Source organism: Saimiri boliviensis, chromosome 2 (genome assembly GCF_048565385.1).
Source record: "Saimiri boliviensis isolate mSaiBol1 chromosome 2, mSaiBol1.pri, whole genome shotgun sequence".
NCBI classification, from domain to species: Eukaryota; Metazoa; Chordata; class Mammalia; order Primates; family Cebidae; genus Saimiri; species Saimiri boliviensis.
The window spans coordinates 91944664-91967530 of NC_133450.1; the positions used below are offsets into that span (position 1 = coordinate 91944664).

Below are 22867 nucleotides of genomic sequence, written 5' to 3' on the forward strand. Positions count from 1 at the left end.
GCCTGCTACGCAGGACTGGGATGTCAGGAAGCTCGGAGTGTAGTAGGGGAGTGGTCTCCGGGAGTTTCTGAGGGGTCAAATCCAGGCTTCAATGTCCTTCAATTTACTTTCCTACTTTCAAACATGAGAGAAACTTGGCATTGCAGCAGAGATGCAGCCCTAGGGAAGATGGAAAGAATATATCCACTGCCATCAGTAATCTGTAGCTGCAGCTTAGGATACCTTACTCAGTGGAGCAAATTTGGGCAAAATGCTGGTAGAATAAAACAAAATGTGTCTTTTTTTGTGAGAAGAAAACAACTTATCTTCCATTTCTTTTAGCATTACTGAAATTTAAGTGCCCTTGTTTTGAAACTTCAGATTTTCAGGAAGCTAAATTTGACAACTCAAATGTTTCACCACATGAATAAATCAAGCAATCTGACACTAGAAAACTTTATGTTGTCAATTAATATTTTTCTATTTTTTTATGAAAAAAGTCAAGAAATTCCAAGAGATTACAGCTGGTACTCAAAGCATTTCTACATCTTTTAGACTGTAAATTTTAGGAAAGCAGATACTTATTCTAATTGTACATTCCCTCACCCGCCCCCCGCAACCAGGCCCTGGTACATTATGTAATAATACATGTGTTAGAATATTCTGAACATATTCATCTCTTTACCAGACATCCAACTCAGGTTTGATCATGGTTCATCTTAAAAAGAAATGACTTCCACAAACAGGCAATTTGTTATAAATGGTACACAGACCATACGTTAGACAATGTAAAAGACTCCCAGAAGTTAATTGAGCTCTATCAATAGTCCCTGCATTATTACCACATTTGTTCAGTGTTCCGGTGGATGAATTTTATTTTCCCTCAATCCCACTTTTGGTAGAAGAGAACTGTTTTCTTATAATTTGTGAATTTTGAGTAAATGTCTTTCCATGAATAATGATGAATTGTTAACTTCAGTAAACTTTATAAAACACTTACACCCCCTCAATTCTACAGCCATTTTATTAACTCCAAAGATCCACTCAAGCAACTGAGTAGGCATTTCTGCAATACAGAGGTGAACATTCAAAACCAAGGGCACATGGACAATTCATATAATTTTGATAATCTGAAGGCACAGTCACAAAATTATAGGTAGAGACAGTTCCATGAAAAGGCCATTATAAATCTTTGCTATAGAAGGGAATGAACACCAATTGAATACCTGTGCACTTAGAACTTGGTATCATTCAATACTCACAGTAACCCTATGAAGTTGGGAGGAAACTAAAGACCACAGAGGTTAAATAATTTATCCAGGACCACCCAGCTTGCAAATGGCAGAGCTGGGATTTGAAATCAGGCCTGTGTGACTTCAAAGACTATTATTTTCTCTATACTACTATGCCTTTATGGTTAATGGAAATGTTCTAAATAATCACTTGGAATTTTTGGATACTGGCAACTCCATTTCATCAGTATACAAGGATCACTGAAAGCTGTGGCTTGGTCGGATAGGGAGAGTCATAGCATATCAGGTCATATTATACCAAACAAAATCAGGATTGACTCTGGTAAATAGCAGGGAGCCCACACAGCTATTGTAGAGTGTTTCAGAATGACATTTCTAAGACATGAGTGCCAAGTGCTTTAAGGTTCACTGAAGCATAACTGCAAGGAATGTGCCCTGTGATGGGCAGCCTCAGCTGTTGCCAGTCTGACAGTTTAAGCCAAGGCTCTACACAGTGTGTCTGAATATCAGTGTCATAAATGTCAACAAATTCTCTGAAAAGTGTTAAAGATGGCAATCACAGGGCAGAATTCACCTGTGCCCAATACAGATTGAACCACTGTTTGCACAATGGCTTTTGTATACACATGCAAAACCCTAATTACTCAAACATCACTAATTTGTTTTAGGTGACAGGACAATCTGCTTTATTATGCATTTAACATTTTGCTACTTTATTAAATCAACACTAAGCTGCTTTTGTGTTTCTAGTGGTACCAGAAATACAAAAATATGAAAATGAATGTCACTGTCCACAAGAAGTTTGAAATATTACGGAGGTAGGGGAAAGACTGGCACACTAATATAATCAATGTGAGGCCGCTACTCAGAGCTTGTATTTTTCTTGTTTTCCATACATGTACACACACACATATTCAAAATAAACAAGGCTAAGAATCTGTTCCAAGGTAGACATTCTGGGTGTGAATGTTGTGCCCGAGTCAAGGAATGTGCCACACTCTTGAGATTGAATTATGAGTCCTTTATTATGCCGGTGACCGAGAGGTGGCTAATGCCCAAAACTCTCCCGGCCCCTAAAAAAAAAGTTAGGTGGTCTTTTTCACCCTAGTTTTGAAGGGGAGGGGGAACCCAGCTGAAGCAAATTTTTCACAAAAGCAGAGTAGGTAAAAAAGTTAAAAGATAAACTGGTACATGAGAAATAAAACAGTACCAGGTGTGAGGGGTAAAGCTGTCATGAAAGACATACAAGTTACAGATAATGGGGGCTCTGGGCGCTCAACAGCACCTGCATTCCTAGGCTCTGCTGATACCACTTAACTTCTTATCAACAAATGCATTCCTGGAGGTGCCCAGTGCAGCCTGCCCTAGCTACATACTGTAGTTACATACTTAATGGTGGGAAAATAACTAAAATGAAGATGCTAAGATGGAGTCTGTCTGGTTAAAGAAGCTATCATGAAGCCAGAACAGCTTTTAGTCTGAGAAAGAGAGAGTTAGTTTTAGTTGGCAAAAAGCAGGTTGTTATCACATGAATTATCCTAAAAAAAATTTAGTTTATCAATTGACTACACATTAGGATAGTTGGTAAATTCAAGACACAATAGCATACAGATGTTAGATTACATAACATTTCTTCACATATATATTTTCTTCTAATTCTATATAGACATATTTTCTTTATTGATAAGGCAGCGGTAAATCTCATACTAGCAAATTGAGAACACATTCAAAATCAGTGAAGAAGGCAGAAGGGGAATCAGTGGGAGACATGTATACTTAGTATGTAGGAGTGTTTTTCTATTTAACTTAGTATTTCAGTATTAATAAATTAAGTATCAAATATAATAGTAATCACTTTCATTAGACATGTATATTTACCCTACATATCCAAACCACACATATCTGGAGGCAAAAAAAACCAAAACAAAACAACAAAAAACAAAAAAAACTCTCTCATGAATATACTTACTATAATCTTTATCTCCTGCTCTATCAGATGCTCAGGTTTGTGGGATTCTGTTTGCTAGAGATAGACCCATAGAGATATGCTGCCCCCACATCGTGCCCTTTAACTGGCTGGGGAACTTCAACCATCACCTTTTGGACAGTTTCTGTACTAAAAACATACAGAAATAGTCTTCTACACTACAATGCTAATATATTGCAGGAGGTACAATGTATCATTCAGAATATGGGACTGTTTTTTGTCTTTGTGTCTAATCCCAGAAGGGCATATAGTGAGCACAAAGCTTAACATTAATTATGAATTTTTATTCGCCAAAATACGGTCTCCCTCTCAACTATACTGCTCAGTAGTTTTAAATTCCAAGCTATACCTTATGTTCAATTGTGTTTAGACCTTCAATATTTAATAAAATAATGTGCTATTTTAATATGAGGGAAGTACTTACGGCACAAGACCACTGTTACTGATATTAAAAAGTCCTCTTGCTCCAGTCAGTTAACAAGCTACAAATATCACTAACCACTTCTACTAATTATTGCCTTAGCAAAAGCAGAATTAGAGGCATGGCATTCACTTTATTTTAAACATTTTTTGATTACAAAGATATAACTTTTTATTGTTTCTAGACTTAGAAATGGTAAGTCATGAAGTAACAGGCTGAGTTTCTTAAGAGCCTTTAGCAAGTGCTAATCTTTGATAACTGTGATGGACACCATGTTTAGGGTGAAATGTGGGAAAAGGCCGATAACTTGTCCTGCTGGTAAATCTAAGAAGATAGTTCTTCAAAAATCAGACAATCCATAAGGGATTACAGAATACTAAACTTGTATTCAATAATACTAACAGACAGAGTACTATATAGTATTTTAATCCCTGTTAAATACTATATTCCAACTTCTAAAGTATAAGTGATTTAAACTGTTGATTTTAGAAAGGTAAAAGCTAAAATTCTTTCTAAATTTTTAATTATTAACTTTCCCATTTATCAATGCACATAATAAAGATTGAAATTTAAAGGTCAGATTGGTACATGTATTGTTCAACGGCTTTTTCGTTTTCAATGTAGTCTTTATGAGGTAGTTCAAAATAACTGTAGCTCTCAAAAGTTATCATCATCAACTGAAATTTCTCCAATGCATATATTACATACTCAATTACATGCTCATTTCAGTAATTTCACAATTGTTTTCCTATTTTGATTATTTTCAGCTTATTATTTCTTATGTATTGTAGCTTCCAGGAGGAAAGTTAATAAAGCATCTGGAAGTAACTGGAAGGTATATTCAAATAAATGAGTTTCTTTTTTCTTTCTTTCTTTTCTTTTTTTTTCCTATGGGCTATATTTCCTAGAGACAAGTCTTTAGCAGGGAAGGTAACATTAACTTTAGCACTTAAATATTCTGAAGTAACATAGTTGAGAAATACTACATTAAAAGTTATTTATTTTTTCGGACTCATTTTTATTATCACTCATGCACTGTAATAGTCTGGAGAGGAGCAGGTTGCTTGAAGATGCAACAAATATTCTTTCAACACTTCAATAAACACAATGTAAACATTCACTTTAATAATGTTTCCTTTGTTAATGCAAAACTGAGTGCATTTTTTCCTTCCCTCTGGCTGAGCTATGACTAGCTGAGTAGCAACAGCAGAGTGCTGAAAGAATTTTTCAACAGCAATTTGCTTGTTCTAATTTACTTTTCAAGGTTGATGATCAGAATCATTATGTTGCTTGCAAAAAGATCTATTTCTATTAATTTGATCCAGTCATTCCTCTTGTTCTCATCATATTTAGTTTCCCTGGCAGCTTCACCAAGTAAGTTAATTGAATCAGAAGTGCCATTAGTACTTCAGTTCTAGTTTCACATACAAAATGAACTCCTATATCCTTTAGAAACAAATCTGCTACATCTGTTGAGAACGTATGGATGTACTGAAATGAGTAACTCATGTATTTCCACAGGATGGTGAGGAAACCTTTGCCATTTGCTCTTCAAATAATCTTGCTAGTTTAGTAGACCTATGTCTGCAACAGGCAGTACCAAAGCATTATCTGTTTCATATTCACTTTTTAAAAAATAAGAAATTCTAAGAAGGTCTGTTTTTTGAGCTAGAACACAATCATCACCATCATCATCAAGATCAAGAAAGAGAAATCTTGTGTAATTTTTGAACTATTTTCTTTCATGTAATTTTACATGATGCATGTTGAAAAGCAAGGCTTATTCCAAATGTGTAATATTCTACCAACATAAAGGGAAACAAGCTATTCCCTACATCTGCAATACATTTCAAAATAGCTGTTTTCCTAATCTCCTTTCTGTGAGGGAATGTGTGTTACTGTAGTTAAAATTTAAAGAGCACCAGCTAAGTAGTCTGGAAGTTCAGTGGTATCACATTCCTCACACTAAACACACCTATAAAACCAGTGGAGAAAAGAAACTCCAAAATCAACTACTGGCAATAGAGTCAATATAAATAAATTAGCTCACACTCTCTTTGAAATTGGATGTAAGCAGGCTATGTGTATGAAAGGGGAAAAAAAAATCACAGCGTTTAAAAATAGATATGGTCGTTAATTATCTCATTATAACCTGCAGAGGGCACCCAAGTCCCTTGAAGGAAAAAGGAAAAATTTAAGAGAAATAACTAATTTTTAATTTTTCATTATAATAAAATTTATAAACATAAACTATCATTTAAAAGAGGCCATTTAAAGCAAACAGACATGCAAATTTTCACACCCTACTGAAAAAAAAATTTAGCAGGTGGTTTTTATTGCGGAGCATTCGTCCGACTGTAAACACTTACGCATCATACATCAACATTACACTGATGTCAACGATACAGATCAGCCAGGGAATTAGAGAAATCAACCAGACCTTGCAGTAACCTGCTTATAAGGCAAGAAACTAGTGATACAGGTACAGCATTGTATTGTTCCAGGCTAAACACAAACACTAACGTTATATCAAGGAAAGTTAGCAGCTCGCTGAAAAACCTTCAGCTCCGAAGCGTTTTAATCACTTTGTTAAGAGTAATCTCACAAGTTTCTTGGCAATTTTCATTTTAATGAATCCTTTCACAACTATTAACTGGGTTTGGAAGAAAGATATTTGAATATTTGACCTTAAAATATGCCTCGTCTTACATTATACTAACATATTTCACAGGGAAACCAACCAAGTCAGACACTAGTGTTGTATACATTTACATAAATTCATATACTTGTATATATATGTTGTGGGTATATATATTCTGTGATGGTGAATTTTGATATATATTCTGTTTTGTTGAATAAATAGAACTGCATGAAATGTAATGATTAAAAACACTAGTTTCTTAGCAACAGAGCCATGGGAACCTGCCCTCCATCTTTATAGACCTGCCATAACTTGTATTTCCCCTGATCCTCAATTTTGCTGCAGTTTAGAAACTTGCTTTCAAAATGTATTTTGAAACTAGTTATTACATTGAAACTAGAGGAAGCTGGCTTAGCACAGACATAAGTTAAAGATATGCACTTCTTTGAGTAATTGTTTCAATTTATAAATTAGATCACAAAAAGTCTGAGCTAAAAAAAGTATAATAATCTAAATACATCACTTGTATTGCAAAATGCTACTAGAATTGTAATTACTAAGGATTAAAATGCTTTGTCTATAACTAAATCATTAATCAAAATCTAATCTTTAAAAACAGATTTTATAACAAATCATACTTTTTTAAAAAGGTCTTAAAATATAGTAGAGGAATAAATCCTCTAATCTGACACATTACAATGTAAACACTGACATCACTATTCAGTTTTAAACAGCAAATTGAGAAACCTAGCATGAAACATTAAATTTTTTTCCCTCAAAATATTGTGCAAAATTCCATATAATATTTCAAAGTTTAAAATTATGGAAGAAGAGCTACTCAGACAACTGAGAGAAAGGCAGGCAGAAAAAATTTAATTACTCGAGTATTTTGGTAATGCTGTCATTTTCTTTTGAAAAAAAAGTATTCTGAAAATGAATGCAATTATTCTTATAATGGAAATCTAAGAAGCTCCTTTGCCTCAAGAAAAGAAAGAGTTAACAAACAAAGTTTCGAAATCAGAAGTCTCAAAGTGGGTAACTGTGTACTGCAACACGTTTTCCTCAACTGGATTTCTTTATCACACAGTATGGCATTTTCAAACGGTGGTGGTAGGGGGAAAGGTGAGAAGAAACCATGCAGCTTAATAAAACAGAGGCATTTTCTTAGCCTAAGTTGTAGCCACTGGTTTGATTTTTGGGTTATCTCAGGACCAGTTAAGTATACTCTAGTGCATGAAACAAAACTAGAAGCAATACTTAGAATGTAGTCTTTGTTTCTGCTTTCTTCAAAGCCTGTGTTTCCTAATATCATTGTTAGGCAAAGCAAAAAGAAATGTTTGTTCTATTACGTAAGAAATAAACTTCATTTGGTATTCAATTGACTTTCTAACTTAGCAGACAGGACTTTACATCTTCAAATACTGAAAATAAATTGCATTCTTGGCCCTTGCTTTAAAAGGTTATAGAGAATAAACGCACACCCTGGTAGTGTTCTAGTGATCTCCCTAATCTCAGTTGCACTTTGTCAGAACGAGGTAACTGGTAGTTAAGTGAAATACCCTAGATCAAAGGGGGATTAATCACCAACTGAATCCTTGCTGAATAAACCTGTCATTCAAGAAAATTATTTCCACTGAACTTAGCAGAGGATTGAAGGTATTTGCATAACAGGGACCAACGTACTTCAGCCAGGTTAAAAGGTTCAGAATTCATCCCATGTTTAGCTTTTTGCCTCCTTTTCCTTTCAGCAGCCTGGTACAATGGTTTCTAATCTGATAATACAGCTAACTATCTAAATGATGTCAGAACAGGAAAGTATTGCAAAGTTTGGATGAGGGATGGATCAATTTCACTTTCAGTAACTCCTAAATCTGATTTGTTGGAATTTAAGATGTAATCCTAAAAAAGTCCCTTAAACCTGAGGACTGTTTATTAACACCCCTTTTTTGACCTTTGTCTTAGGAACAACCATTCTGTTGTGGCAGCAGTCCCTACAGAGGTCCTGGATGATAATTCCACCCACCTAGCTCCCAGGGGTAGTGTAGGAGTCTATGAATGTCTGTAAACTATTTTGAAATACTGTAACAAAAACCAGAAGAAAAACATTGGCAATTGTTACTAAGTATAAATGTCTGCCTTGAAAGATCTTAAATTATACCATGTATAAAACACCATAATTTTAATCCAGTAGAAATATTGAATTGGTGTGAATAAATTATTTTATGGGACACGCTAATGTTTAACAAAAAAATTTTTTGAACAAATAATTGTTATCAGAATTCCTGACAAAACTACTTCAAACTTCACATTTGAATCAATTACTTAAAAAGTTAAAAAAACAATTGCCACCACTGTAAGGGTATTGCCTAAGTACTATATTGCTGGCTTTAAAATTTTTTTTAATATTGTTTAGTAAAAAATGGAGAAAAGAAGTGGTTTACCAAAAGAGAAACCATCTTTTCTGTAGTTCATTCTAAAAAATTTAACACTTTTTTTAACCTTTTGAGTTTACTGAAGAATAATTACCTATGTGATAGACATCAGATTTCATAATCATATTTTGGCACTAAAAGGGAATTTAGCAATTTTGCATCTAGAGAAGGTCTACTTCACTGGTAGTAGTTGCTCACATTCACTGCAAATGCAAAGCATCTTTCAAGTTAAAAAATGCAAAGAATAGTTATCAAAGAAAATGAATAAAATCCATAGTGAGATAATTTTTTAGAAAATGATTGAAGTTTTAACCCAAGAAAGGACTCTTAGAGTGTCTTATAGCTTAGAATAAGAACATGTCAATCACGATTAAGCTTCTGGAATCGGAATCCCTTTGAAATGCAGCTGTTTCTTCTTTAATTGTGGCAGCGGACTCTGAAGAAAAGAAAGGTCCAGCCTTAAGGATGAGTAAGGAATACAAAATAGCTCAGGATTAGTTGTGGAGTTCAAAGGTCGCTAATTACACTAAGGAGTTCCCAGACACAGAGAAAACATTAAACAGGTCACCTACCAAACGGGAAACAGACTTTGTCTTCAGAAATTATCCTGAAGTGACAGGTTTCTAGACAAAATCAAAAGCATCACAGTGTGCCCAGCTGATCTCAATGGGATGAAAACCTAAGTTGGTTTAGTTCTGTAGCACTATGTTAGAATGGAATGGCAACAGATGGCATCAGGTTCCCCAACACCTCACCACTTTTCCAGGACACCCTAGATTTTCCTCCAGTTTCTAGAAATGTCAGATTGAAGATTCACTGATTTTTCTAACTACTTATGAAGTTTTGCCTATGGGATTATTATATTAACTCTTTGCCTACTCACTAGATAAATGCCTCTTGCTCACCTTAGTGTATTTGGTAAACATACAATCAAGATTCCAAATGACTCCATTATCATTAACTTATTAACATAAGTGAAATGTTAAGCTTTATTTGAGTTTAAGAGAGATCAAATAACTTACAGGGAATGGTATCTTCTTTCAAAAGGAAAGTTTTTACTGCTGATTACCTATGATTAAGCTAGAATAACAAGTTAAAGTCTTGGTCAGGCAGTTATTCTCTTTTCTTTGTTACCTGGGATGATTCTGAACAGAGAACCTTATGCCATGATAATGCTTTGCAGAAAATGAGTTTATAATGATTAGGACTGACCTTAATTAAAAAATCATATTTCAAATCCTAAATTTATATGCACTATCCCTTTAAACTATCATGCTCTCTTTTGAGGAGTTAGCAGCTTTTCTAAGCCTTCCCTTAGAAGACTCATTAAAAAACAGAACCAAAGACATAATTAAAATGAATATTAATCTTTAATGCATATATTTTTCTCATCTGTAAAAAGAACCTTGACATGAATATAGTTTCAAGGTTCTTGAGATATCATCTTTTCTTGCATGGTCACTTAAAGTCCAACTTGACAATGAACTGCTCTGAAAACAGAATATGACACATAATTGCAGAAGCAGGTAGAGAATAAAGATGATGACTAGATGGTTTCTGAAGAAATCAAGAGAATGGTAAGAAAGTGAGAGTGACAGCTTTAAGGAGATATGTACTACATGTGACTAAAATAAGCTTAAATCATACTCTCTACCCACAGAGTGCCTTTTGAATTTTTACCTGAATTCACTAATTTTAACCTAATAAAACACAGAAAGAGGAATATTATACCTAAATTATCTTTAAAAAATTTGGCTGCAGACATTAAACGATTACAAAACACTATGATCATCTTCTGAAGGTATCCCACACATCTTAATATGGCTATTGACATCCTAAGCAAAATGTCAACATGGCAGATTAACAAGCTTACTTAAAAACTAACTCTAGAACAGAGATTACACACTTTAAATAGAATTATGCAGATTCTTTATTAGTCAATAGGATAGTTCTGATTAAGAAGAACAGGTTACTATTTAAAAAATCTTCCTTTGTCTCGGTTGGCTGCTTTTGAAGAGGTAGTTGTTTCTAACACAGTCTCTGGTATTCTATAACAACACCTTATACTAGGAGCTTAGTATTTAGATATGGAAGAGAAAATAGTTTTTATCTTGCACAGAACTAAAAAAGAGGCTGACCCTTTAATCAAGGCTCAGTATAGAAAAGGAGCTGTAATTGATTGGCAATGTTTGCCACGGAAACGTTAGGAAACAAGTGTGGCAGGGTGACCCAGAACTAGTCTAAAATGAGCCCAAGAGAATAATTACTTTTAACATTCTGAATTATACTGGCATAAAATCAAAGGGTAACAAAATTGGAGACAATAGCTTTCAAAACATCCCTTCAAACTCTATCAGACTACAAACACTAAATAAGAGTAGTTTTACAACTGAATCATTCAACGGTTTTTCACTCATAGGTTATATGCATCCACATTAGAAATATAAGATTATGATTTCCTTTAAACTGTTATTATATAATCCAATTTAAAGATGAGAATATTACAGTAATAATGATCCATAAGTTACTGGAGCAGGGGCTTTAGAATTCCAGATGTAATAATCAGAAGAAATTAGTTTCCGGCCTAAAGAAGAGAGAAACAAATTAATGATAAGACTATTTTATCTTAGCAAAAATTCAATGAAAGCAAAGTTATGGTTTTTAGAAATTGTGAAATGCAGTTATCCAAGGCAATACTTTGAATTATTCATTTTAATTTGACATTGTCGAGGCTTTAACTTTTACCATTTTACAAATATGGACTCATTAAATATCTGAACAATCCATCTTTAACCTTATATGAAATATCTCTCATTTATGCCAAATCTGCCAATTTTATCCTCACGTTTTCTTTAAAATCTTTTTCTTATGGACTATTACTCTGACTGCAAAAACATTAAAAATTTTTCATTGGTTCCTTTTCAATAACCTTATCACCATGGCCCTGATTCAGGTCTTGCTATTCTTTACCCAAACTGTCAGAGATATAAAATAATACCCAACTTCATGGCAACATTCTAAACAGTTTGCTTCACTGGTTTCTTATTATAGTTATGATCAATTTAAGCCTTTTAAAGAATAGCTTTGAAACTCTAAAAAAATGGCAACCTATTTAAACTAAAGTTTTTTGATATGTAAAGTTGAGATAATAATGCTCATTCGCATTACACATGTAAATTCACACACACACACACACAAACACACACACACACACAAATATCCGATTCAGCCTTTTCTTTCTTCTTCGTGCCCTTCTTCAAAATGAAAAGAATATAGACTATATTGTCTTTTTGTTTTCTTCAAAGTTTGAGAACTCAGTAATAATGAGAGGCAAGACAGCATACTGTTAAGTAGACAGGTTCCAGAGCCAGACTGCTTGAGGATTTGACTCCCAGTTCTGCCATTTGCTAGCTACGGGACTTTAATCTCTCAGTTCCATCAATGACCTCATCTGTAAAATGGAGCTAACACTTACATAGGGTGCTGTGAGGATTAATGAGGTAATATGCATAAAACACTTAGAACTTTGTCTGGCATACAGAAAGCAATAAATATTAGTCACTATTTAAATTAGTATTATTACTAAACTATTTTTAAACTAAGTTGTATATTTTAAAAATAGATTTTATTGTCAAGATGACGGTAAAATAAAGGTTTTACATAATTGCACAAACTAGCAGTCACATTTTGAAAGTAACAGAGGAAAGAAACAATGGGTCACAATATTAATTTAAAATGAGTTATTTCATTCAATATATTTTGTATTAAGAAGCAGGTATATTTCCATCATGTATTATGCACTCTGGAAATTACTGCAATATGTTTTTTTTTTTTTTGAGACGGAGTTTCGCTCGTTACCCAGGCTGGAGTGCAATGGCGCGATCTCAGCTCACCGCAACCTCCGCCTCCTGGGTTCAGGCAATTCTCCTGCCTCAGCCTCTTGAGTAGCTGGGATTACAGGCACGCGCCACCATGCCCAGCTAATGTTTTGTATTTTTAGTAGAGACGGGGTTTCACCATATTGACCAGGATGGTCTCAATCTCTTGACCTCGTGATCCACCCGCCTCGGCCTCCCAAAGTGCTGGGATTACAGGCTTGAGCCACCGCGCCCGGCCAATATGTTTAATTAACATAAATAAGTTAAAATATTTTCCCATAGGCAACCTAAACTATTGGTCTGTTTGCTTTCAGTCTCCCATATACAAAACAAAAAATGATGTAACAGAATAGACAGGGTAAGCCTAGGGAAGTAAAGAATACTGATTTATTCTGGTTACATCACACAGACGTTATATTGTCATGCACAAGTAATTGCTTAGAATTCTGTAGTTCTGAGTTCTCTTAAGCCTCTTGAAATGTTCAGGTAGAGTCTTTTCCTATTCTTCTTAGAATCCTAATCCTTAGTTTAAGAAATATTTCTCTAACTATAATAATAAAACTGTGTGTAAATTAGGATTCTTTTCCACATATATAACAGCTTTATTCTCCTTAATGTATGAGGTAAAAAGATTCTGCTTAAGTTTAGATAATTCTACCTCATTCTAGCTACTTTTTTGTTACATATTTCTATTTTATCTGAATTAAATAATTTTGATTCATTTATAAATTGCTTTTTGTCTCATCATATTTTCCTGTGTTTCGTGTGTGTGTGCTTGTGTGTGTGCGTATACACAGAAAGATCCGTACTTTACCAACCATTAAACATACTAAAGACAGGAAGCATCTTTTTTTATTGTCTTCCTATTGATAGAATACAGAAGGTGTTAGATAATGCTTATTGACTGTAACATTTGCTAAAGATATTTAAAATTTTTAAATAAGAATCATCCCTAGTATCTACTAAATCTATACTATATGCTAAGCATCATACCAAGTCAATATAATCTTATTTAAACCTCATAACAATACTGAGGTAAATTGCACTATTATTTCCATTTTATAGACAAGAAAATTAGAACTTCAAGAAGTTCACTAACTTGCCCTAAGTTATACAGTTAATGAAATGGCTGAGCCAGGCTTAAGCTTTGTCTGTCCAACATCACAGTCTCTGTGAACCATCTCTGAATAAAATAACCAGAGAAAAACAAATCGAATTTTATACTAAAGTTCACCTCTATCCCAATCTTTGCTCAGTCAGACCACTTTATAAACAAGAGAAGGCAGAGGGCAGCATAAAGTATACAAACTGTTATATGGGGTAGGATCAGCCCAGAATTTTATAAATTGGGACTATTCTCCAATGTCTAAGTTCTGTTACATTCAAATTTTACCTTAGGTAATAACTCCAAACACCATTTTAATTCCCTTAAGTTAGTTTGAATCTGTATAACTTACATGCACTTATTTTTGGTTTTCCTGACGCAAAAACTTGAACCGAATGCTGATCTGCATAACACCCAGTAAGTGTGTAATCCAAGATCCTAAAGTGAAGCTAGAAAGGAGAGAGAAATGTACCAAATTAAGGTGATTATTAGGTAAAATAGATGGTTACATTTTTTCCCTTGACCCAATTTTAGGGAATTTATTTTACACAGTTCACAAAATAAAAAGCCTAAGTATTAAACTTGAATTGTGTATGCGAGTGTGTATGTGCATGCACATGTGTATACAAACACACAAATTTTTTTTTTTCCCTTTGCATTAGGGCCATTTCTTTGTAGGGCTGTCATAATGAAGTACTTAACATATAATATGCACTTCACTAACAGCTCTAATACATACTCCAAGGTATGCTGAGTGAACTGAGGTTCAAAGATGCAAGGAACTGGCATCCAGCAGAGGTGACATTTGAACTCACACCTCACTGACTCCAAAAGCTGGTGCTGTCTCCCCCTACGCTGCTGTCTTGTATACTGTATATTCTCTTCTATCCCTAGGGCTAAGTGGTTAGGATATATTCTAGATCATGTCTTTTATAGGCAGGAAAGTATACACCTTCTAGCAAAATAAAATGTAATTACAAAAACAGGAACGTCAGTTTAGCTTGTGTTTAAGGGGAATGAGCTGCTCTACTTAATTTTCCAGAAGGGTGGAATTTAACTTTTATAGAACTAAGCTTAGGAATTACCTTTTCCCTCACCTAGAAAATCTTTCTAAAACATACTCCATAATTCCTGGATTTCACTGACAATGTGGGGCTATCACTACAAATGTCAATTATCATACTGTGCCATAAGAGAGTGAATCATTAGTACCTCCTCTGAAGACATCGTACCAGGGTACCTCTAAGTTACAATGACATTCACATGGCCTACGAAAAAATATGTTTCATGGAGCTCTAATTCTCCTTTGCTGTGATTCTCCTCATCTCTGCTGCTAAACGCTCCAGATTTTTGCAGTATGCTGATACCTTTCTATGTATTTTTCTCCTATCTCTATTTCCTGCAAATTTCTCCAGTTTCCTTTCTCCATTAATTATCAAACTAACTGATCACATGCATAAGATGTGATTTAGAATGTAATGCAATTTTCAGATCTTCTCAGCAATTTTTTTCCTGTTGCAACTCAAATGATCACTGATAATAAAGGGCTTTTGCTTGCTTTTTTGGTATAATTCTGAATGCTAGAAGTTATGACAAGACTGACTTCCACACAACTAAGATATTGTAAAACACACTTAGATCATTCAGTGAACACAAATATGTACTACATGATTTCAGTGTGAGTGAGCAACTGGTTAGAGATGGGAATGAACAGAAAAATTATAATTCCTTTGAAGGACATACAATGTGTGGTAACATTCCACATGTTCTGAAAGGTATCTGAAGTAGGAATTTTTATAATAATCCTTAAAACAAAGCTTCTGGACATAGGTAAAGCCAAGATAGAAGAAATGAATTATCACCAGAATACTTCTGACTTCACGACTTCACCTAATCACCTGTACTTCTTGTCTTTGATTTCTTTACTCCATTTTATTTAGGTTTTCTTGCTACCTTTCTAATCACTCCTTCAATTCCTTCATTTGTTCTGAATCTTCCTGTATTATCTTACCTTTTTCTGATCTTATTTATTTCCACTGCCTCAACTATTTCTTCTCTGTGGATCATTCCTAAATCCTTGTATACAGCTGAGCCTTCTCTTAAGAATCAAGCTTTAGATTTTTAGCTATCCACTGAACATTTACAATGGGCTATGTCGCTATTACCAGCAAGAAATATGATATGAAACCCATTCCTTCCCAATTTTCAAGTATGTTCATCCAGTCAGCAAATATTTATGTGCTAGGTCCTGGATTAGACATTTGGAATAAAACAATGAATGAATGAATTCATGCCTCTACCCTCCTAAAAAGTGTCCAGTTTGGTTTAAGTTCCATATTATTTTGAACAATATCATTTCTTGTATCGGTATTTAATTAGTGGTCAAGGTTTTACTTTTACCATGGCTTTTACAGCACTCTTCACTTTTCTCTCTTCCTTTCTCTTTCTGTTGACACTACACTAACTCAGCATTATTCATTCATTATAATATTAACCTTTCATATGGAATACTAATATGCTATAGAATGACTTGTCTCTAGATTTTTACTTACCTTCCTTACATCCATTCCAGATTAACATTCATGAGGTATCACTTGTGAAGGACTACCCCCCCACTTAAAAAAATACACCATCAGCCAAAAGAATAAAAGTCAGATTCAAACCCCCTATAATTTGAATCTAAATTATGTATTCGGTCTCATATAGTACTACTATTTTTAGCATTGGTTTCTAAGCATGCCTTGTTTATCTTCACTCTTTCAAATAATTTCATTACCTAAACAAATGTTCGTCAACCTTCAAGTCTTCATATTCATGCATATTGAGGCCTCAGAGTTTGGCTTAAACCTCACCTCCACTGTAAAGCTTTCCACGACAACTTCAGCTATATGTAGCACTTTTTTGCTGAAATACCAAAGCTGCTGGCACTGATAAATAGTTGACATGCAACACTGAAAAATTCCTGGAGGGCAAGGACTACATCTTTTATTTTTTTATATATAAATCTCCATTTTGTTGTTGTTGTTGAGACAGAGTTTTACTCTGTCACCCAGGCCAGAATGCAGTGGCACAATCATGGCTCACTGCAGCCTCAAACTCCTCAGGCTTAGGTGATTCTCTTATCTGAGCATCCCAAAAATCTGTAACTAAAGGTGTGTACCACCATGCCCAGCTCAGTTTTCTATTTTTTGTAGAGGCAGGGTCTCACGATGTTGGCCAGGCTGGTCTTAAAATCCTGGGCTCAAGCAACCCACCCACCTTGGCCTCCCAAAGTGCTGAGATTACAGGTGACAGCCACCATGCCTGGCCCAAATCTCAAATTTGATAACCGAGAGCTGAGCAGAATTAGGTTAAGTTAGGGTATTTAGGTTAAATGCCTTTTTTTTTTAAAAAAAAACAAAGAACTCCTTTTTAAAAGAGACCTGGTCTCACTCTGCTGTCCAGATTGCAGTGCAGTGGCACAATTTAGCTCACTGTAACCCTGAACTCCTGGGCTTCAGTGATCCTCCTGCCTCAGTCTCCCCAATAGCTGGGACTACAGACACCCACCACCATGCCTAGCTCCTTAAAATGTTCAAGTATTAAGTGAAGTAGAATGATTAATACTAAACAATAACAACAAAAATCAAACAAAAATCCAAAAGAGAACTTAGCCCAGACAAAAAGAACAGAATTCTAAAATAATTGGTGGAAAATATAAAAAAATCAACTAGAAATATGCAATTTAGAAACAAAGGAAGGGGCTCTACTGTAGTGAGCCATATAAATATGTTTACCTTTAAATATGCTGTTTCTCCAATACAAATTGGGTCAAATGGCTGCTTCTCATGGCTCTTGGCTCCAAAAGTTACAGTTCCAGAAAGACTAATTTCCATTGATTTTGGGAACTTCTGGCCTAAAACACAAATTTATCAATCAACTATTCTAAATTAAGTAGATTCTACTGTAAATGATAAGAAAAAAATCAATAAACAAAACTTGCTCACCAATAATCCAGATCAATAAGCTTTTCTCTCGAAATACTTCAAGCTGGCCAAAACTAGTTTTGTATTCCAAATGTGTAATTGGACCTCTTTAAAAAGAAAAGGACAAAACAGAGAAAGATCACAGATAAAACAGTTTTAAGAGATCTAAGTCAAACTTGGCCACTGTTATTTAATACAAGGACATCATAAAAGCAGATCTGGGGCCGGGTGCGGTGGCTCACGCCTGTAATCCCAGCACTTTGGGAGGCCGAGGCGGGTGGATAACGAGGTCAAGAGATTGAGACCATCCTGGTCAACATGGTGAAACCCCGTCTCTACTAAAAAAAAATACAAAAAATTAGCTGGGCATGGTGGTGCGTGCCTGTAATCCCAGCTACTCAGGAGGCTGAGGCAGGAGAATTGCCTGAACCCAGGAGGCGGAGGTTGCGGTGAGCTGAGATCGCGCCATTGCACTCCAGCCTGGGTAACAAGAGCGAAACTCCGTCTCAAAAAAAAAAAAAAAAGCAGATCTGTATTTAAGTTTGCCGAATAGAACAAATAATGAATATTAAATATTGAAAAACACCAAAACCCACAGAAATATTTTTGGTGATAATATGTATTTCATTATTAATCATTAAGACAACTATGAAATCATACGAAATGTATTAACATAGTCACATGGGTTGCTATAACATTAAAACTATGATTTTACTACACATGTAGATATATTTTGACAAAAAAAAAACTATGCTGCAGAATAAATTTAAAAGTAGAACTGATAAGAAAGTAATATTATAACTGGCTAATTCACCAGATGTTGACAGTTTGGTTTGACTTGTATACAGAAAAACTGCTAGAAATAAAGCCAGTAGAAAAATAATCCCTGAGAAAGCTACAATGGCTTAAGAGTATAATCTACTGGTAAGTTTAACTAGAAAGATAAAGACATACTTAAAAGTAAACAGATTATTTTTATGACTGTAACATCAAAATCGGCATTCGTTTGAATAAAATAAAATTCTTTAGGCCTTAAAAATAAGCTAAAAGACAAAGACAATGTATTATGGGGCAGTGGGAATGTATTAAAAAAGGTAGAAATTATGGCAGTATGTATTTTATTCCTACCTATTGAAAAAAGGTATATGAGCTTCACAGAATTCAAAATTATTTTTCACACTTTCATGAAGTTTTAAATTAACAGTTATTCTTAGTTGTACTTCTTCCTCCTTCATTTGATAAAAACCCAAAATTGGTGGGACAGGGACCTAAAAAGAAACATAAATGTCTATATAATTCTCAGGTTAATGGGTCTAAACACCAAAAGTAACTGAGAAAATAATTACTTTTAATGACTTAGAGGTTATTCCAAATTGTTTTGGTAAGAACAATGATGAATCTATATTCGTTATAAGGATAATGATTCTTCTATCTCTTTCTGTTTTCAGAGGTGAGAAAACTGCTTTACAAAAGTGTCCAATGCATTCTTGTTCCTATACTTGCTTGTCCAGGCTCCCGTCTCCATGTTCTCTGACCTGCAGCATAGGGCATGCAGTAGGCATACTATACTGATCACTGCCAACCTGCCCATAGCTCCTGTTGCTCCAAATGAATCCCATAAATTCTCCAATCCCATAGTTCAGCAGTAACTTAACTTGGTTGGTCATGAATAACAGACTGAAGGGGAAACAACTTGTAGCCTAGGGTGAGCCAATCATGACTTCTAGTGCATTTGAAGTAAGACACAGAAAGACTACTTTTACAGTGCAAGTCCTAGAGCTGTAAGGTCATGTGTAAACAGAGAAAGCCAGCTGAAGGAGAAGACTAGAAGCGGAGATGTGAAGGGGTGGACTCTGAGTACAGAGTGGTATTGATATTAATTTTCTAGTTCTAGTCCCATTAGGAGTGGGTCTGCTTCTTTTCTTATCCTTAAATGGCAATGAGATTGCCTGTTGCATTCTCAAAATAAATTCGCTCTACTTAAGCTAGCTTGAGTAGGTTTTTCTAACTTATTCCTTCACAACTAGGACAAGAGATAAACGGTATAGTAGAAAAGGATTTTGGGAGTCTGAAAAATTTGGGTTCAAATACGGGTAGTGACATTTATTAATTATATGACCTGGTGCAAGTCATTTCACTTCGAGACTCTCTTCAGCTGTAAAATGGGGATAATGTCTACTCTAAAGACTATTAACAGTACTAGAGAAAATACATGTAAAGTGCTTAGGACAATGTCTGACACAGAAGCAGTTATTCAATAAACAATAAATAGCTATTAATAATAATATGTATCTGTAATTCAGGTTGCCTGCAATGAGAGGTTATTTTATGTTCATGGTTAAAACCATGACTAAATCGTACCAAAATCTATCCTATGACCATGAACTCCTTTTTAGGGAACATTAAAAAAAAAAAAATCAATATATTTTGAAAGCCATTTACAAACAATTACAGACACCAAAGAGGTAGCTTATTCAAAGAAGTGAATCTTCATCTTATTTTTTATTTTTATTTTTTTGAGACAGTCTCACTCTGTCGCCCAGGCTGGAACGCAGTTGTGTATTCTCTGCTCACTGCATCCTCTGCCTCCCAGGTTCAAGCAATTCTCTTGCCTCAACTGCCTAAGTAACTGGGATTACAGGCACGCGACATCATGCCTGGCTAATTATTTTGTATTTTTAGTAGAGACAGAGTTTCACCATGTTGGTCAGGCTCGTCTCAAACTCCTAACCTCAAGTGATCCACCCGCCTCAGCCTCACAAAGTGCTGGGATTACAGACATGAGCCACTCCACCCGGCCTGAATCTTCATCTTCATCCATCAATTATTGCCTGATAAACAGAACTTTTTCTAAGTTTTCATAACCAAGAGTATGAATTATTTACTTATCAAGAGTATTTATGAATATAAAGATGAGTAAACTCTCAATGATTCTAAGGTTGTTTACCTGGGAAGTGTAGTAGCATAAGTTGAATGACTCTAAAGGTGGAGTGAATGGAAATTTGTAAGGCCCACTAAATGCAGAGTCATCCACTGCATCAATGCTACTAGAAGTCAGAATTGCAGAGTCAAGAGAAGTTACACAAGGATGAACTAGAATATCTTGAAGTGGAGATCCATTGGTGGGGAGACTCAAGCTGATGGTAACATTTGGCATGATTCCTTCCAAATCGCACTGAAATGCAAACAGAAAGATTATCACCAAAATCTTAGAAGCAAATCTGTTTGAGGCTTTTCTAAATTTATCAGTCATTTTCCTCAATTTAACACACTTTTCTCTAGGTACTGTTTTCTTTGCTTTCTGTGTTATTAATGGTTTTATCGTGTTCTCAGACACCCAAGCCGCAGACCAGAAGAGCCCTCATATACTCCTTTGCTTATCTCTAAAACTCTGTTACAAAGATAATTTAAATCTTCTGACTTCTCTCCATTCCTGTTGAACCACATTGATATAGGCCTTTACAATTTCTGCCATAGCCCTCTACGTATTTCTGGATTTGCTTTCCCTTAATCAGTCCTCGAATCCTCCATCAATGCCAGAGCTATCTTAACAAAACACAATTTTTATTGTATTTTTTCCATGCTCAAATCCTTTCAGTGATTCTATTTCAATTCTGTATTACTTGTAAAGCCTTTCAATGTTTGGCTTTCATCTACCTCCTTTTTATTTCCCTTCAACTTTTATTTTAAGTGCTGGGGACATGTGCAGGTGTGTTACATTGGTGAACGTGTGCCATGGTGTTTTGCTGCACAGATCATCCTATCATCTAGGTATTAAACCGAGAATCCATTTGTTATTCTTCCTGATGCTCTCCGTCTCCCAGCCCCTACAACTGACAGGCCCCAGTGTGGTTGTTTCCCGCTTGTGATCATGTGTTCTCATTATTTGGCTCCCACTTATAAGTGACAACACGCAGTGTTTGGTTTTCTGTGCCTGCACTAGTTTGTTGAGGATAATGGCTTTCAACTCCATACATGTCCATGCAAAGGACATGATCTTGTTCCTTTTCATGGCTGCATAGTATTCCATGGTGCATATGTAACACATTTTCTTTATCCAGTCTATCACTGATGGGCACTTATGTTGATTCCATGTCTTTACTATTGTGAATAGTGCTGTAATGGACATACATGTGTATGTATCTTTATAACAGAATAATTTATATTCCTTTGAGTATATACCCAGTAATGGAGTAAGTGGGTCAAATGGTATTTCTGCCTCTATGTATTTAAGGAATCGCCAGTCTTCCACAACGGTTAAACTAATTTATACTCCTACCAATACTGTAAAAGTGTTCCCTTTTTTCTGCAATTTTGCCGGCATCTGTTGTTTTTTAACTTTTTAATAATAGCCATTCTGACTGGTGTGGGATGGTATCTCATTGCAGTTTTGATTTGCATGTCTTGAATGATCAGTGATGTTGAGCTTTTTTTCATATTTGTTGGCTGCATGTATGTCTTCTTTTAAGAAGTGTCTAGGCCGGGCATGGTGGCTCAAGCCTGTAATCCCAGCACTTTGGGAGGCCGAGGCAGGTGGATCACAAGGTCAAGAGATCGAGACCATCTTGGTCAACATGGTGAAACCCCGTCTCTACTAAAAATACAAAAAATTAGCTGGGCATGGTGGTGCGTGCCTGTAATCCCAGCTACTCGGGAGGCTGAGGCAGGAGAATTGCCTGAACCCAGGAGGCGGAGGTTGCGGTGAGCCGAGATCGCGCCATTGCACTCCAGCCTGGGTAACAAGAGCGAAACTCCGTCTCAAAAAAAAAAAAAAAAAAAAAGAAGTGTCTGCTCATGCCTTTTGCCTACTTTTTAATGTTTTTTTTTTTTTTTTTTTCCATCTACCTCCTTAATCATTTTCTACCGTGCAACTCACACGTAGTCATATTGGACTCTTACATTTCCATAACTAAATCATACTGTCTTATACCTCCATATGCACCTTTTCATGTGCTATTCCTTCCACCTGCAATGTTTTCTCCCTGTAAATGCTTTCATTCTTCAGGTCTTAGTTCATTTGATGCTTTGTGTGAATAAGCATTCTGTATCACCTCTACAGCCTACCTTTGCTATGCAGAGAAGCCCAGGATCTTCCCTATGTAGTGTGGGTTAGTTTGCCAATGAGAGGGGTACTTATGAGGGATTCACAAGGGAAAAGAAAAAAGGAAGTAATTATTCTGGAAAGGTCTTTAAAGCCAGATAAGAT

At 35.3% G+C, this 22867-nt stretch overlaps 1 protein-coding gene across 6 annotated transcripts in view; it reads right to left on the reverse strand.

Annotated features, from left to right (window-relative positions):
• AP5M1 (adaptor related protein complex 5 subunit mu 1) overlaps positions 1-22867 on the reverse strand; it is a 52515-nt gene that overhangs the window by 21339 nt on the left and 8309 nt on the right. For 5 of the 6 annotated variants that reach the window (XR_012516302.1, XR_012516303.1, XR_012516305.1 and 2 more), the window contains exons 3-7: positions 20609-20836; positions 18790-18929; positions 17683-17768; positions 17473-17591; positions 14049-14145 (exon numbers count right to left, since the gene is read on the reverse strand). Coding sequence is in view for 2 of the 6 variants with exons in the window: in XM_074393897.1 (XP_074249998.1) it covers positions 14049-14145; positions 17473-17591; positions 17683-17768; positions 18790-18929; positions 20609-20836 (670 nt within the window). In the remaining 4 variants the exon portion in view is untranslated. Of the gene's footprint in view, positions 1-5956; positions 11298-14048; positions 14146-17472; positions 17592-17682; positions 17769-18789; positions 18930-20608; positions 20837-22867 lie in introns of those variants that run through there. The other variant, XM_010341057.3, reaches the window with a different exon arrangement.